The sequence below is a fragment of the Xiphias gladius genome, chromosome 9 (assembly GCF_016859285.1).
Source record: "Xiphias gladius isolate SHS-SW01 ecotype Sanya breed wild chromosome 9, ASM1685928v1, whole genome shotgun sequence".
Classification (NCBI taxonomy): domain Eukaryota; kingdom Metazoa; phylum Chordata; class Actinopteri; order Istiophoriformes; family Xiphiidae; genus Xiphias; species Xiphias gladius.
Genome location: NC_053408.1, coordinates 19,223,000 through 19,237,817, shown reverse-complemented (window position 1 = coordinate 19,237,817; position 14,818 = coordinate 19,223,000). Strand labels below are relative to the sequence as shown.

General features: G+C 41.8%; 1 protein-coding gene across 1 annotated transcript; it reads right to left on the bottom strand.

Moving 5' to 3' along the window:
• Positions 1-5,843: 5,843 nt before the first annotated feature.
• Positions 5,844-9,423, bottom strand: tob1b (transducer of ERBB2, 1b). Its single transcript, XM_040136050.1, has 2 exons — positions 9,193-9,423; positions 5,844-8,086 (listed from the first exon to the last, which is right to left on the bottom strand). The coding sequence occupies exon 2, from the start codon at positions 7,916-7,918 to the stop codon at positions 6,815-6,817; it is 1,104 nt and encodes a 367-aa protein (XP_039991984.1). The 5' UTR covers positions 7,919-8,086; positions 9,193-9,423; the 3' UTR covers positions 5,844-6,814.
• Positions 9,424-14,818: the final 5,395 nt, after the last annotated feature.

Genomic DNA, 14,818 nt, shown 5'->3' with positions numbered 1-14,818 from the left:
AGCAATAACAAGGAAACTTATGTTGATTTACCTCACAGGACTGGAGAAAAGAAGTACTTTTGCATATCAGTACTTGATATCAGACAGGTTGAAAAACCACCTGGTAGGCAGATCAAAATCCTTTTTTTTTTTTTCAGATCAATGTAAAAGGTGGAGACAAATCAAATTCTGATAACTCACATCTAGCTGCCCCCATTATCTCCAGTATATACCACTGTGGAAACTCCTGACACTGCCATTTCCCCACTGATTATCTGTATAGGAGAAAAATATCTGTGGGACCCTAAAGTGTTTTCTCAGCCTCCCACATCATAATAAACGAGGTTATACCTGTGAAAGCAGGGCACTTTCAGCGCAGTTATTGCCTTTGGTGAATTGCACAAGCCTAATTCAACAGCAAGTTCACTCCTTTCTGCTTCAGCAAGCCATTATCAGCATGAAAAGGTGAAGGAAATGTGTTGTCATGGCTACATGGTTTGCTATTTATGTAGTCAGAAAAACATCTTTGTATCTCCCTCCTTTGCCTCTTGTCTTTTTTTTTATTTTTTATTTTTAACTTTTTTATCCAGCAGACATGCCTGCTTTTCCAGCTTCTCCTCATGCCTCTGAAAGCATACACTTCATAACTCTAGAGCAGGACCCACCCAGGTTCCTCAAAAGATTATACACTCCTCAGGCGTTACGTCAGAGCAGCTTATGATGCAGGTGCGAGGGGAAAGAATTGTTCCATTTGCATACAAGCAGTCCCTGTTGTGAAGTCAGGCATGGTTGGTTGGTGGGAGGAGGAGGGAGGAGGGCTAGTATGAGAAGCGAGGATTCTCCTATGATGACGCAGAAACCCTACAAGGTCTATTTTTAAACCTATTAAAATGTGCACCACCCTTTCGGTACTGTAACCTTCAACTGCGCCTTCACACCAAAACAAACAGAGACGAAAAGGCAGTGCAGGAGAGAGAAAGTGCAACAGCAACAATACATTCAACTTTTTCCTTTCCTCTCAGGCTTATAGAGCCACAATAAAATATGGATTATGACTCCATATTGCTGAGATGTGGTGCTTTTGGGGTGAATGATTGTCTGGCTTGGAATAAGAATAGGGTCGAATGGATGATCCCCACTAAAATGACTTGGCAGCACTTGAAAGCAGTGACTGACTGAGGTTCTGTCCTGGCCAAACACAGCACAGCCTGTATTCATTAAAGCTTCAGCGCTGGCTTTATCAGCGAATAACACAGACTGGGTAGAGCTTTTTTATAACCGCTTTATCTTCTCCTCTCTCTGGTCTTTTTTCCCCCCCTTTCAATCAAGTTAAACATTAAGCTTCCTTGAATTGCAGATGTGCCTCCTGCTCTTGTGGCGGTATCTCTGGCCCACGAGCCTCTCAAATGTCATCGCCGTCCTGTACATGCCAAACTCAATAACCAGGAACAGGTGCTATCCCCACTTCCTATCGTTTATGAAGGCAACAGCTCTGATCACAGGCTTAATATAGAACTGTGAATCTTGATCAAGGTCGAAACCTAGCAGCACCTATTGAAAATCTGAGACAGGATGGAAAAAGTGTAATATTCTCCATGATTCACCTCTGGCCCACTGATCTAAAATCCTCATCTGGTATCAACTACAATCCAAAACATGGTGGCCTTCCCCCCCTGTTCTTTTGGCATTGTGTTCTCGTTAAAACACATTTGAAATGTATCATCTGCAGTTTAGGATGATTCACTCTGGCTTGACCATTGTCTTCTAAACACGTTTACAGCGCATCAGCTATTATGTGGCACAGGATTTAGTTTAACTATTTCCATTGCAGTTTTACTTGCTTCAGTAATTGTTTAGAAGAGAACAAAGTGACTTCATCTCATCTCATCAGCATTTATTTTCAATTGTTCTAAAAACAAAAAGTGATCACCTTTTTAGAGATGAGATGAAACAGCCTTTCCAAAGGATATTTATGGAAGCAAAGGAAGGCCACGAGGATTTGAATCTTATAAGCAAGCGGATACCTCATGTAAAACGTAATCACTACTGAATACCTAAAAGGAATAGTTTGATATTTTCGGAAATACCCTTCATATGTTCCTGCCAAGAGTTAGATGAGAAGGTTGATACCACTCTTGTGCCTGTATGCTGCAGCAAGCAGGTGGTTAGCTTAGTTTAGCACAAAGACTGGAAACAGCTGGAAACAGCTAGCCTGACTCTATCTATTTTGTGGCTGGGAGAAGTTGCCAGGCAACCAGCAGAGACTCCAGTAGGTCACTGCTACCAGCTAAGAAAACGGGCTGCATATAAACGCCACAAAACCCCAATGTATAGTATTGTGTATTGTAATAATGAATCTACAGCCAGCAGCTATTTACCTTAGCATGAAAACTGGAAACAAGGGGAAACAGCTAGTCTGGCTCTGTCCAAAGCTAACAAAATCAACCTACCAGCACCTCTAAAGTTTACTTATTAATATCTTATATCGCATTCGTTTCATTTGTACAAAAAAAACCTAAGTAAAAACAACACATTGTCACAATTAAAATAAGATTACAGGAAGTTACTGCATCTGGCCAAGAAATAGTCCAGCACATACCCCCCCCCTGTAAAACCAGAACATTAGATTAAATAAAGACACATAACATGGTCATTAGTGAACTTTAGCAGTGCTGTTAGGTGGATTTGTTTTTACCTTCAGATAGAGCCAGCCTAGCTGTTTCCCCCTGTTTCCAGTCTTTATGCTATGCTATGCTAACTAGCTGCTGGCAGTAGCTTCATGTTTAGTGTACATGAAAGTGGTATCATCCCTCACATTTAACTGTAACTAACAAAGAAGTGTAGGCCTATTTTCCAAAATGTCAAACTAATCCTTAACATCTCAACATGGAATCTTAATTTTCACAATTAGATATTCAGTTGCAATAAAATTCAGATTTTCATTTTTTGCTAAACTTTAAAGGTGCTGGTGGGTGGATTTCGTTACCTTTGTAAAGAGTCACCTTAGCTGTTTCCCCCTGTTCCAAGGCTTTATGCTAAGCTTTGCTCACCGGCTGCCGGATGTAGCAACAAATTTACCGTACAGGCATGACAGTAGGATCAGTCAAGAAAGCGAATAAGCAAATTTACCAAATTTACCAATTTAAAATTTGAACACTGTTATTAATTTTTCACAGTTAGGTATTAATAAAATTTTAGTTATTATGGCAATTCTTTGCTGCCATTCCCCTTCAGAGCAAACACACATCCTACATGTTGAATGCACTGCTGGGTGTGTGAGAGATACAGTATGATAAGGACCTGGGTGTAATATGTCAAGCTCATGTTAGGAATGTATCTCTCTGAAGCAGGGTGAGAGCACACTCTGGAACAGACAAGATGGAGTCACAGCAAGGCAACAACCCACACCCTGGGAGTCTCCCAGCTGGTGTGACACCAGACCATCTGTGGGCCTGTTTATCCCAGAGAGCTGAGGTGGTCATGTGGAACTGTGTGTGTGTGTGTGTGTGTGTGTGTGTGTGTGTGTGTGTGTGTGTGTGTGTGTGTGTGTGTGTGTGTGTGTGTGTGTGTGTGTGTGTGTGTGTGTGTGTGTGTGTTTGTGTTTGAATATTGTTTTCCACTCGGACTGAAAGGCTTGAACAACTTCAATACCTATTGAAAAGCAACAATTTGAGCTGAGGACTAAAATAGTGTCTCTGATACAAGCCAACCCAATTAATTAAAGCAGTGAGCACAATGCAAAATGAACTTTGCTTTGAATACTTAAGAGTTCCAGAAATAGAAACCAAGTGGATATGCAGCTTAGAGTATTAACTGACCACCATAGTATACTGACATTACACTCACTTTAACACACGCTAATGAAATCTGCAAACTCTTTGGATGTTGACAATAAACCGAAAAGGGTGTGTGTTATCTGCAAAGTAAAGACCAGTATCTCTTTTTTCATAAAGGCATTGACACAGCATCTACCAGGAATGTCTGAAATGCGATTGTTCCTTACAAACGTGGAATCGCAACTCACAAAAACTGCTCTCCCTTCTAATCCTCCACGAGCTGCTCCCCCGAACCCCAGAGGAATTAATTTGCAATGCCGGGGATTCTGAGCAATTTATTGTGCCACACCAATCTAAACTGAGATTTAGATTTCATTACCACAAACAGACTTCAGAAATAGGCGTACACTTCCAAGCAGTGGCGGAAGAAATACTCAGGTCTATTAATAAAGCAACAGAACCAATACAACAAATTAAAAATAATCCATTACAAGTAAACTTCTGGCATTTAAGATCCTACATCAGTGAAAGTACATGCATATTATCGGCTAAATGTACCCTGTGACTCGTATGCTGTTTTATTATACAGCATAGAAACCTGAGTAGATTGTTAATACTAATGCATCAATGAATATATATCATTTTACTGTTGTAGTTGGTCGAGATGGATTCAGGTCTAACTACTTGATATACAATTAGGTAGTTTAGTCCAGTTCCAAATAACAAAGCTTTCCTACACAAATTTATCTTAAAAATTTTTTTTTTTTTCTCTAATCTGAGCTTTTTTTTTTGTGAAGTATTGCCGAGTTTCACCAGTTATGGGCCTTTGAAAAAACGATTTAAATGAAACTCTTTAGACTTTAGGGGGGAAATGTCTATGGCGGAATTGCTTAGAACTCGTAGACATCCAAAACTTGACAAGGGGCCCCAACCAATCACTGATTTTATAAAAGGTCACAAGACTTTTTTTTATAAGTTTATCGTGGGTTTTTAATGTAAAATCTTAACCTGGAAAGTAACTAGTGGCAACACCTTGTAGTGGAGTGTAAAGTTCTAAAAATACAACTAGAAAGTAATATTTCTCTTCAGGATCAAAGGGAAGTAAAGTAAAAGTAGCTTTTTGGTAATTTAACACTACTATAGATTCAGACTATTTTCTCTTCATATGAGCCCAAAACAACATTACAGAACATATAGAATCAAAGTAGTTACATAACAGTGCTATAAAGGGCACTTCCACAGTGTTTTTCACTGGGTGGGTACTTAAAGAAATAAACACCTGTGCAATTTAGCCATGTATGAGCATCTAAAACAGGCAATAGGTGTGTTTAGGCAGCTGACTTTGCTCAGCCATATCAAGACTTCTGTGTACATAACAAATATTTGACAAAGAAGGGAGGAGGAATCGTTTAAGAATAAAAACACACAAACTATTTTCTTCTCATACAGAATTCCAAACACGATTATGTCTTTTGTGAGTTAACTCTAAACCTTGGTGAATGATTGGCTTGTTCCTTACGTGGTTCTTTCCTTCACATGACCTCAAAGCCCATAATACCGCCCAGCTGTGTGACTACTACACACACTCCCATGCTGTCACTGACGTCTCCCAGCCTGTAAACATGTATACTGTGAACAGCAACACCAACGCATATCCACCTTAAAATAAACAAAGACAGGCGGGATGAGGCTTTAAGTGAAATGTGATGGTTCACTCTGGTACAATTAGTGCTACAGATCATAAATAGCTCTCCACCTGTCCTCACAGCCTTGATGTCACATGACTACAGCCCCAGATTACTGACACATTAACCAACGCCTTCAAACCCTGAACAGATCCAAAGTCTGCAGTACATGAGCCCGAGGCTTTTATGTTGCCACATACACAGATTGCAAAGTCAAGTTCTCCATTCTAACTTCTAGTTGCACTGATGACGCAGAGGGGTGAGTCCTAGCATGTGACTATCACTATTATCTCCTTAGGCTGAGGACTCCCCACTGGCAAAGCCTGCTAATGGTTAAATATTAAAAATGTGTTTAAAAAAAAAAAAAAAAAAAAAAGCAATAAATAAGTCCGCTTTTCACAGATCATGTTCAACTGTAGTTTATTTTATTAAAAAGACCAGGGTGCAAATATGAAATTAAAAAAAATAAAGACAAGCATATAATTTTTAAGCATTTAATACAAACTTAACAATATAAACTATTTCAGTCCCTCTTGACATGTAAGACACTGACTCAAAATACTTTGTTATACTGTATTTTTTATCAAGTATTGCACAATGTAGGTACAAAATTAATATTCATACGATTACATTTTGTCCGTAGTATAGCAAAATCTTTTTAACCTCTTAACAGAAAATACAATTCATCTTTCAGAAAAAGCAAATATTCCTACACTTGAATTCCACCACTAAGGAATACTCTGTACACAATCTTTAGAATAGTTGATGTATTTTTTTAAAGATGGATTTCTTTAACAATTATCTTTAAAAAAAGAAAAATAAGGAAAAGCTGCTGCAGCCATCACAGATCACTGGAGTAGTAAAAAGATATAAATGCAACACCATGTCATAGAAACAATATATACTCTGATATCTTACAAACTCTGTACTAAATTAAATTATACAATTAGAAAAAGACCAAGTAACCCCACTTAGTAGTGCCAATTCATAAAAATCAGCCTTGTCTTACCACCTGTAAAATACTGTAAGAGGCCAAAACTTGAAGCTCATATTTTCTTTTTTTTTTCTACTTTTTAGGAGTATTTTCTGAACATAGTAAAAAATTTTGTGCTTGGTTGGCAAAAAGGAAAAAGAAAAACAATGATGCATGTTGAATTGAAGTAACCAAGCTTGGATGTGTTTGTACAACAAGCTTTTAGTAGAAACAAACTCAAGGGGGCACAGTATTAAAAAAAACAAAAAAAAAAAACACCCTTGGGCACATGCGCTTGACTGACTAGACACTATCCTTGAAAGTCCGGTTTCTAAGTGTGCGTTTTGTTTTTCCTTCTCTTTGAGCCACCATCATTCATAAATAACATCTTGATGATGAGTTTAGTTAGCCATGACTGGCTGGAATTGCTGGTTAGAATACTGCATGTTGCTCAGACTGAAGTTGAGGCCATCCATAAGAGACTTCTCGTTGAGGCTTCCGTAGGCTGCAAACATGTCAAAGGCATTGTTGTACTGGAGAGGGCCGAGCCCCAGGGAGCCCTCCCCGGGGAACACGGTTCCAGGGCTGGCCTGGCCCTGGAGGCTGGGGAACACAAACTCCTTGGCATTAGGGGAAAGAGCAGAGGCCTTCTGCTGCTGCTGTTGTTGTTGTTGTTGTTGTTGCTGCTGCTGCTGCTGTTGTTGTTGTTGTTGTTGTTGTTGCTGCTGCTGTTGTTGTTGTTGTTGTTGTTGTTGTTGTTGCTGCTGACCCAGGCCCAGCCCGTACAGTGAGTGCATGGAGGTGGAGATGGCTTTCTGCTTCAGTAGGGTGTTGACATTCAGACCCAGGTTATTGGTAGGGGAGGTGCGGGCCACCTTGCTGCTACTGCCGCTGTTGCTGTTGTTACCGCGGCCACTGCTCTTCATCTTAGTGGAGCCAAATTTGGTGGCGGCAAAGGTGGCAGTGGTGAAGGTTAAGGGCTGGGTGGAGCGTGGCATGAATGAGGGGCTCACAGCAGCGGACTGCCCGAAAGGAGGTGAAGGGGAGCTGGACTCCGAGGAAGCCCCGACAGGGTCACTGATTGGCATGAAGACCTGGGCCTCAGGATTAAAGCTGTTCTTGATCTCCTTGTCCAGCTCTGACCCATTCTCATTGTTATCGTCCACATAAAGCACCTTGACCGGTCCCTTCTCCCCAATCTGGTAGGAAACCTCAAACGGGTCGATCCACACACTAAGGTCCTGAGGGAGATTATTCCGGACGTCTTCGATGTCCAGCCCGCTCTCTTTGGCTGCCTGCTCCACCACAGGGTCCACCTTCTCCCCTACATGGATGCACCTGAACCCTGAACCTTTGTATGGCTTATCCGGATACCAGTGGCCTTCATATTTTTTCTTCAGCTGCCTCTCGAGCTCTTCGCCGAAGATATTCACACGTCGTCGAGGGAGTTTGTTGTATAAATAGGAAATAATAAAATTGAGTGCTACTTGAATTTCAAGCTGCATAGCTGCTTCAGTGGCGAGGGTGATTCTTTTTCTGTTACAGAGTTGCTTTTTTTTCTGAGCGTTGCAAAAACCTCCAAGGCAGCAGTGATTGGTGTGATGAAAAAACTCTGACTGAGTACTTGTTGCAAAAGTGAATATCCTTCCTGCAGCAGGGTTAGATTCAGGATCCTGAAAGGAAAAGAAATGAACAGACTGATTCCGGTCTTTTATAAAATAAATAAATAAATAAATAAATAAAATAAAAAAATCAAATTAGACACATTTAGTGACCAATGACATGTCATCTGGATTAACCCATAGTACCCGCTCTCCACCATCCACCGCCCTCTCCAAACAGCAGTGCTGCATCTCAGATGTACAATATCAGCTTTTATAAATAAAACACAGGCCACTGACTCTTACACGGTGTCAGCAGTGCGTGTTCCCCCGGCGGTCTAGTGTGACGGAGAAACGCAACCATGGTTGACCTCTGCGGAGGGCGGTGGGTCTGATGGCAGCTGTCAATAGTCACAAGGGTTTTCGATTGGCTCACTTTGGCACGCGGACGTGTTGAGGCAAAACTCCCGGCCCGTGCGTCGAAGGGGGAGAATGTTGTTTTTAACCTGCCCAGGCTATTCTAGCGCGTTCCTCTGCGCCGGCGGAGCTACAGTCGGTGGAGGTGCACGTACGAGCTTGCGACGAGAGTTGCTGTTACATAATCATCATTCAAAGTCTAACCACGGCCATAAAACCCGTTTCTACGGCAGAGCAAACGAAAACTCTGCTTAATCGCGCGATGACAGCGAAAATACATAAACGACTTGTTTTCTCATCGCGTTCGGCTCTGACACGACCGACCAGCTAGCATTAGCTGGCCAAGTTAATGAAGGGTGTGAACAGAAATGTAGCAGGCTAGCTATCTGTACACCACATAAATGTTCAGCCCGGCCAGCTGGTTATCAGCGTTAGCTCGCCCTGACAACGTCTGTAGCAAGCAAAAGATGTACGGGCACGGACGGCAAATGGAGGCTAACGTTACTGTTAACGGCGACAGAGAAGGAAATTTCTCTTTAACCTGGACTGACGACCGTGTTGATCAGTTGCAAGCTATGTAGCATTTTATTAATTAGCTAGATGGCTACAGCCTGCATATTTCGACTGTAAGACAAACGTTCAGTAACACAATTGAGGGTCACAGTTTGAGACCCAACAGGAGATATCAAGAAATGAATGCGCGGCTATTTCGGTTTCCGACAAACGAATTTTATGGCGACGTTACGCTAATATTTACTTACATGGAAATTCACAGCAGGTCCTTCTTGCACTAGCCAGTGTCCGGTCCAGCAAATGTTACACTCGTACCGCCTCAAGTATAGCCTTCTAAGGGAGATACAAAACGATGTTGCCGATGTTGTGTCTCTATAGTGCTCCAGGCGATTTTGCTTCTGTGGGGTACAGTTGAATTCCGATTTACAGGATACCAAACCGACTCCCCACAGCCTGGGAGTTTTTACAACTCTGCCCTTTAAAACTTGGGCTGATTTGTTTTTATAGTAGTCCTCCGCCACGGACATGGAGGAGGTGGTGATGCGGTTCACAGAGGTCAACACCCAGGAATGTGTTTCTATTGGCTACGCACGGTTTCGTCATCAACAACTATCCCAACTACTGCTCTGATTGGATAATCTTGGGCTCAATCAACCGCAGGGTTCTATTTACGGTAGTGGTTTGCCTTTCATGTGCGTTGGACTATTTTATTCGAAGAGGTTTTAGCTAAAATATCTTTTGAGAACCCTGTTTGTTGGAAGGCACGATTCCTGCAATAATAGGGGAAAGTTCTAACATTAATATGGTTGAAGGTGTAAAGACTGACATATGTGTTCATGTCCGTTTTACATGAAGCCAATCCCTCTTAAAGCTCCTCTTTGCTCAGAGGTTAAACTCAGTCATGCATGAAACCTATGGCTGAACAAGGAGTCTATTGTGATGATAATGCTCAGTAGTCTGCGTAAATATTGCTGCCAGCAGAGTCAACACTGAAATGAAACCACATTTGGCTCCGCTCTTCCCACTACAGGGTTAAACAGAGCTAGATAGTCACCGTGGCGGAGGGACACACCTGTCACTGGTTGTGTTCCTTGCTCCTCACCAATGACATTTTGATGTTCCTTGAGCCAGCTGTAGCTGTGTATCTAAACCTGACAGCCCTCCCTTACCGAGACTGCTCTTTTATGAGACAGCACAATTTCCACTGCTTTTAAGCAACACAGATGGAATCTCATAATTGCCAACTGTGTAAAGGTTGACATTCTTCTCCCACTGGGTACCTTTGATAAAATTCTCTTCATTATAAGGTCTGTGGACTGTGAAAACGAATAGTTACACAATGATCCCCGGCTTCTCTCCGGTGCCTGTGTGCTTGGCTACTTGTTTTCAGCAGCTGTGCAGTGCAGGGCTTAAGCTCTCCCCTGTCAGGCCTAAGGTGTTTGACGCCACAGCCTGTTCTTACCTAACATGGGCTCCCGCACTGTGTGTTTGCACAATAAATACAATGCCACATGAATTATACAGCTGGGAGGGAGTTGGCAGGACAAGAGAGGAGGAGGAGAGAAGGCAGGCTGTTCTTTGGAAGGGGGAGCTGAGACACAAAAGTATTTCCTGACTCAAAAACCCACTCAAATGCTGTATGTCACATCAGTAAATGTTAAATTTGAGAGTTGATTTATAGGAGAGCTGCCAGCTATTTACGGGCTCTCTACAGGGAACAGCAGGGGAGTCAATATAATTTCAGAGGCGTATATGATTGGTCTGAATCAATACCAATCCATTTAGATAGTCTGTTGTCCAAGTCATGTTCCTCACTGAATCATGATAGCAGAAATGAATAAAATGGATACATTCCCCCTGTCTTTCTTATCACAATAATACGGTTGATGTTTAGCTCAGAACCACATCCCAGTGCCATGAACAAAGTGCTATAAAATGTAGTCAGATTATACCCGCATGCCTGCGGGAGGCTGCAGGCACAATGGAGAGATCTTCCAACCTCCAGATTGAGTCTCAGCGGGGGTGAGAGATGAGTCTCCCCGCCACCGAGGAGCTTGTGTGATGGATGACCCGAGTACAAACTAAACACACCGTGGGGGCCTTGGAGACACACCAAGGCTACCAGAGCAAGGCTTTTTCTCCCCTCATAGTGCGGGAAAGGTGTGACTATGACCAAATGTTCCGACATGTTTCAGTTTGCACCAGGCTGCATCACTATTCAACAATAAATAAGTTTTCCCAGCACTCTACAAAATACCATGAGCAGGTCTAGAATTCCTCTGCTCATTCTCCCATCATCTGTACAGTACAGTAACACAGTATAAAGTGTATACATTGAGTGAGTATTAGTTTTGGCTGTGGATAGGTGGAACAATAGTCCCAAACCGTGCTTAACAATGACCTATTTGTTATTCTCCGCCGGAGCAGGGATCTGGTGTGTGGCTGAAAGTTTCCTCTTGTTGTTATGAGTCTGTCTGCCTGGGATCTGGAGGTAAACACAGCTAATGAAGTGACATGTCTTAGCATGACTCATGCAAAGTTTTTAGTGAAGTCAGTCCACATAGACACCCCCCCCCCCGTCTTCACAAAGCTGTGAAATCCTTTTCTCTTCTCTCTGGCTTTGTAGTCGCACACAAGCGCTGTCGAATTCCCAGATGTGGTCAGTGGATTTTTATCTCATATGGGTAACATCACATGCTCAATACTGGGAGAGAAATGAAATGTAAGAGGTAGATAATAAGAATATGCGCCACTCTTTGCTTGCTTACTACCGAGGAATGAATGACAAGCAGCCTTTTTATATGGAATGAAACTGGGTTTTGGCACACCAAATTAATAGAACTTGCACAAAAGCCCTACTCATGTGAACATGCTGTATAACGAAAGCTGACAGACTGCATTCATTTCTTTTGGTTATTTGACTAACACTGAGAGAGCTTGGATAGATTTATTAGATCCCGTTCTTTCCAGTGGACTTTAAAGCTCCAGCAGTGTGTGGAAACATGACTTCGCCACTCCATGCCTCATCATGTGGCCTCTCTTGGTATCTTGAGCTCAAAATGTTCACCTGAAGGATAAAGCAGATACCTCTTCTTCTTTTCAATTTCAGGTCATGGCAGCTTTCTTAGCTTGCCACTTATTTCCTTAGAAGATGAACAAGTATTATTCAAAATACAGGCCAAAATAAATAGGCTGTTGTAACAAACTACATGCTCCTAGCTTTCCTGCAGAACTTCATTAACCCCTGTTCCACTATGAAGACAGATTCACTTATCTTCATTTTTCTTATCTCAATATTTTGTGACCCCTAGCCATGTTGGACCTTTTGTCCTTTTTAAGCTGCTATAATCAATATTTTTATATTAACAATGGATCACTTGACTATGTGTATATAAAAGGGGTCACCCCCAGTGACAAACCCATGGGGAATTATCACCTGACCCTGCAGTTCCCCTCAATTTTCAGAAGTTCCATAGTTCTCATTTTAAAGGTAGCTGGCATTGGTAAGTCTTTCTCCAAAAAATTCTACATAAAGCATAAGATGATAAAATAAACATTGTAAGAAAAAAAGTGCTTTAAATGTTAAGGATGTAGGTAACTGAAACTAAGAGTGAGGATTGTATCTGCCTGATTTCTAGCCCCATAGTATGCCATAGATTGTCTTCCTTTTTGTTAGAGCTTTTTAGCTCTTGATGGGATGGGAACATCACCTGTCACACCCTAAACAGGATATTGTGATCATGCCTCTGTCTTCTACTAGGAAGACATGAGAGGACAACCTAAAGAACCAAAAGCAGTATCAGAGCCAAGTCAGTTCTTTTGGATTCTTCTTCCTTAGGTAGGCGATGGAAACCGTACCATTACTTACAGGAACAAACACATATTGTTTTCAGTTTATGGTGGATCTACTGTTGTTTAACATTTAAGCTTATGCTAAGCTAACTTAGTTTATTACTGCTATCTGGGGCCACTTCTCCAGGTCACCCTCTCATCCCTCGGTTGGAGAAGGCAGAGGTATGACCATATTATCCCATTTAAGGTGTGACATGTTGTGTTCCAACCTCATTTATTTTCCAAAAAGCTCTAAGAAAAGGGGGGAGACCTACTGTTTAGCTAACTCTGGCAGATGCCGGTTTAGGGAAAGGAATGGCTGAAAGTCGTGCCCATAATTCACGCAAGGTATCACGGGGCTACGAAAAATGTAGATAGACTTGATTTTTTTTTTTTTATCAGTCATATTACTTAATGTTATTTATTTATTTATTTCCTGCCTTTGATAACCTGAATCTCAGAGAGTAACACTATTAAGGTTTTGCTCCATATCACTGTAGTTTTTGGCAGAATTTTGGACCAGACCTGTGTCCTACAACCCTCTGTCTTCAGCTTTCATTATATTATTTTAATAGATTATGACACAACACACAAGGTTTTCTTCAGCGCCGATGTCGTCTGTAACTGAATCTGTAGTGAAGTTCTCTGTGCATATATATCATTTACCTGCTGACTGAATGTGATCCTGTGTGGAACAGAGGTTTTACTGCTCTGTTACTGAAATACAGTCTTAGCAGTGGAAGAGGAGGGGGTGCTCAATTAGTATTCATAGCGGCTCTGTAGTGATAGCAATCTACGATTACACTGCTCACTGGAATTTATAACTTCGTGCACACAAGCACAAGCACCCGCTTTATTCTTCAATTAAAGTCAAAGGAATGATGGTCTTTAAATACTTGACTGTGGTGATTTATTAGCAACACGTATGAACTGTGTACACGGGAAAAACATTAGAAAAAATTAGTCTTTATTCTGGTAAATGACAGTCTTCTTGTGTCTGGTGGGCATATTGGGGATTGGGTATTACATGCTGCTTCCTCTTGAGTTGTTTACAAATGCTGTGGCAGGCACAGGGAAGCCAGAGAGCTGTTTTTTTCACACCAGTGCCAGGAATGTCATTAATATAAGCAGTGGTAATATTTGCCCCCCCCCCGACACACATTCTCATACCTCCATGCATGGACAAACACAGACATTTCTCTGTGAGCAAGAGCCTGAGCTTACTTGCCATACATCTGCAGAGGGGATGAAGTGGTGTTTATGTGGAATAATGAGCGTATTCATGCCATGTAGCACCCAGCGGTTTCATATTTGAGCCGGGTTACATTGTTTTGACCCCTGGAAAGATTCATATCAAGCCATCTGGAGGAGAAGGAAGGTTACACAATAGGGGATCAGCTGTGCCTTCCTACTGAAATACCATTCTGCTCTACTATTGGGTTTCATGTTAGAGGATTATGTTTATTATGTTTGCTGTGTCATGAATCAGCCAACAGAACAGAACGGAGTTGTTTTAAGCTTAATAACAGAGGCATGGCATGGAGACAGGATGACTCCATGTTTTTGCTGTTGTCCTGCCTTAGATGATGCACTACATGGCAAAGCTGTGCCCTTGCAGTGAGATGGACGCTTTGAGAAATTCAATTATGCTATGAAATGAACAGCTAGTGCTTGTGGATAGAAGGGTTTTAGAGTGAAAACCATCCATTGCAGAGGGAATGTGTCACATTTCCATTAATACTGAATGGAGTGTGCTACCGTAGGCAGGCTGTCCCTGTCACTGTGATTTGTATTTTTACCCCCCCCCCCCACTGCTGCTCTTCAATTTGGACTGTAACCTTCTCCCCCACATGGCTGCACGCTCCTTAAAACAGATTTCTGTCTTCTCCCCTTGTCTGTTTGGGTTAGATCTCTGGGCAGGCACTGCAACAGATGATGTCACATCATTCAAACAACATGCATCATCATCGTAGGATATTAAGTGAAACATTAGCATCCTCAAATCGTGGATTTTTGACATGAACTCCCATCAAAGTGTATGCA

Excerpts from the sequence above, each read along its gene's own strand:
- tob1b (XM_040136050.1), bottom strand. The coding sequence starts at position 7,918 with ATGCAGCTTGAAATTCAAGTAGCACTCAATTTTATTATTTCCTATTTA.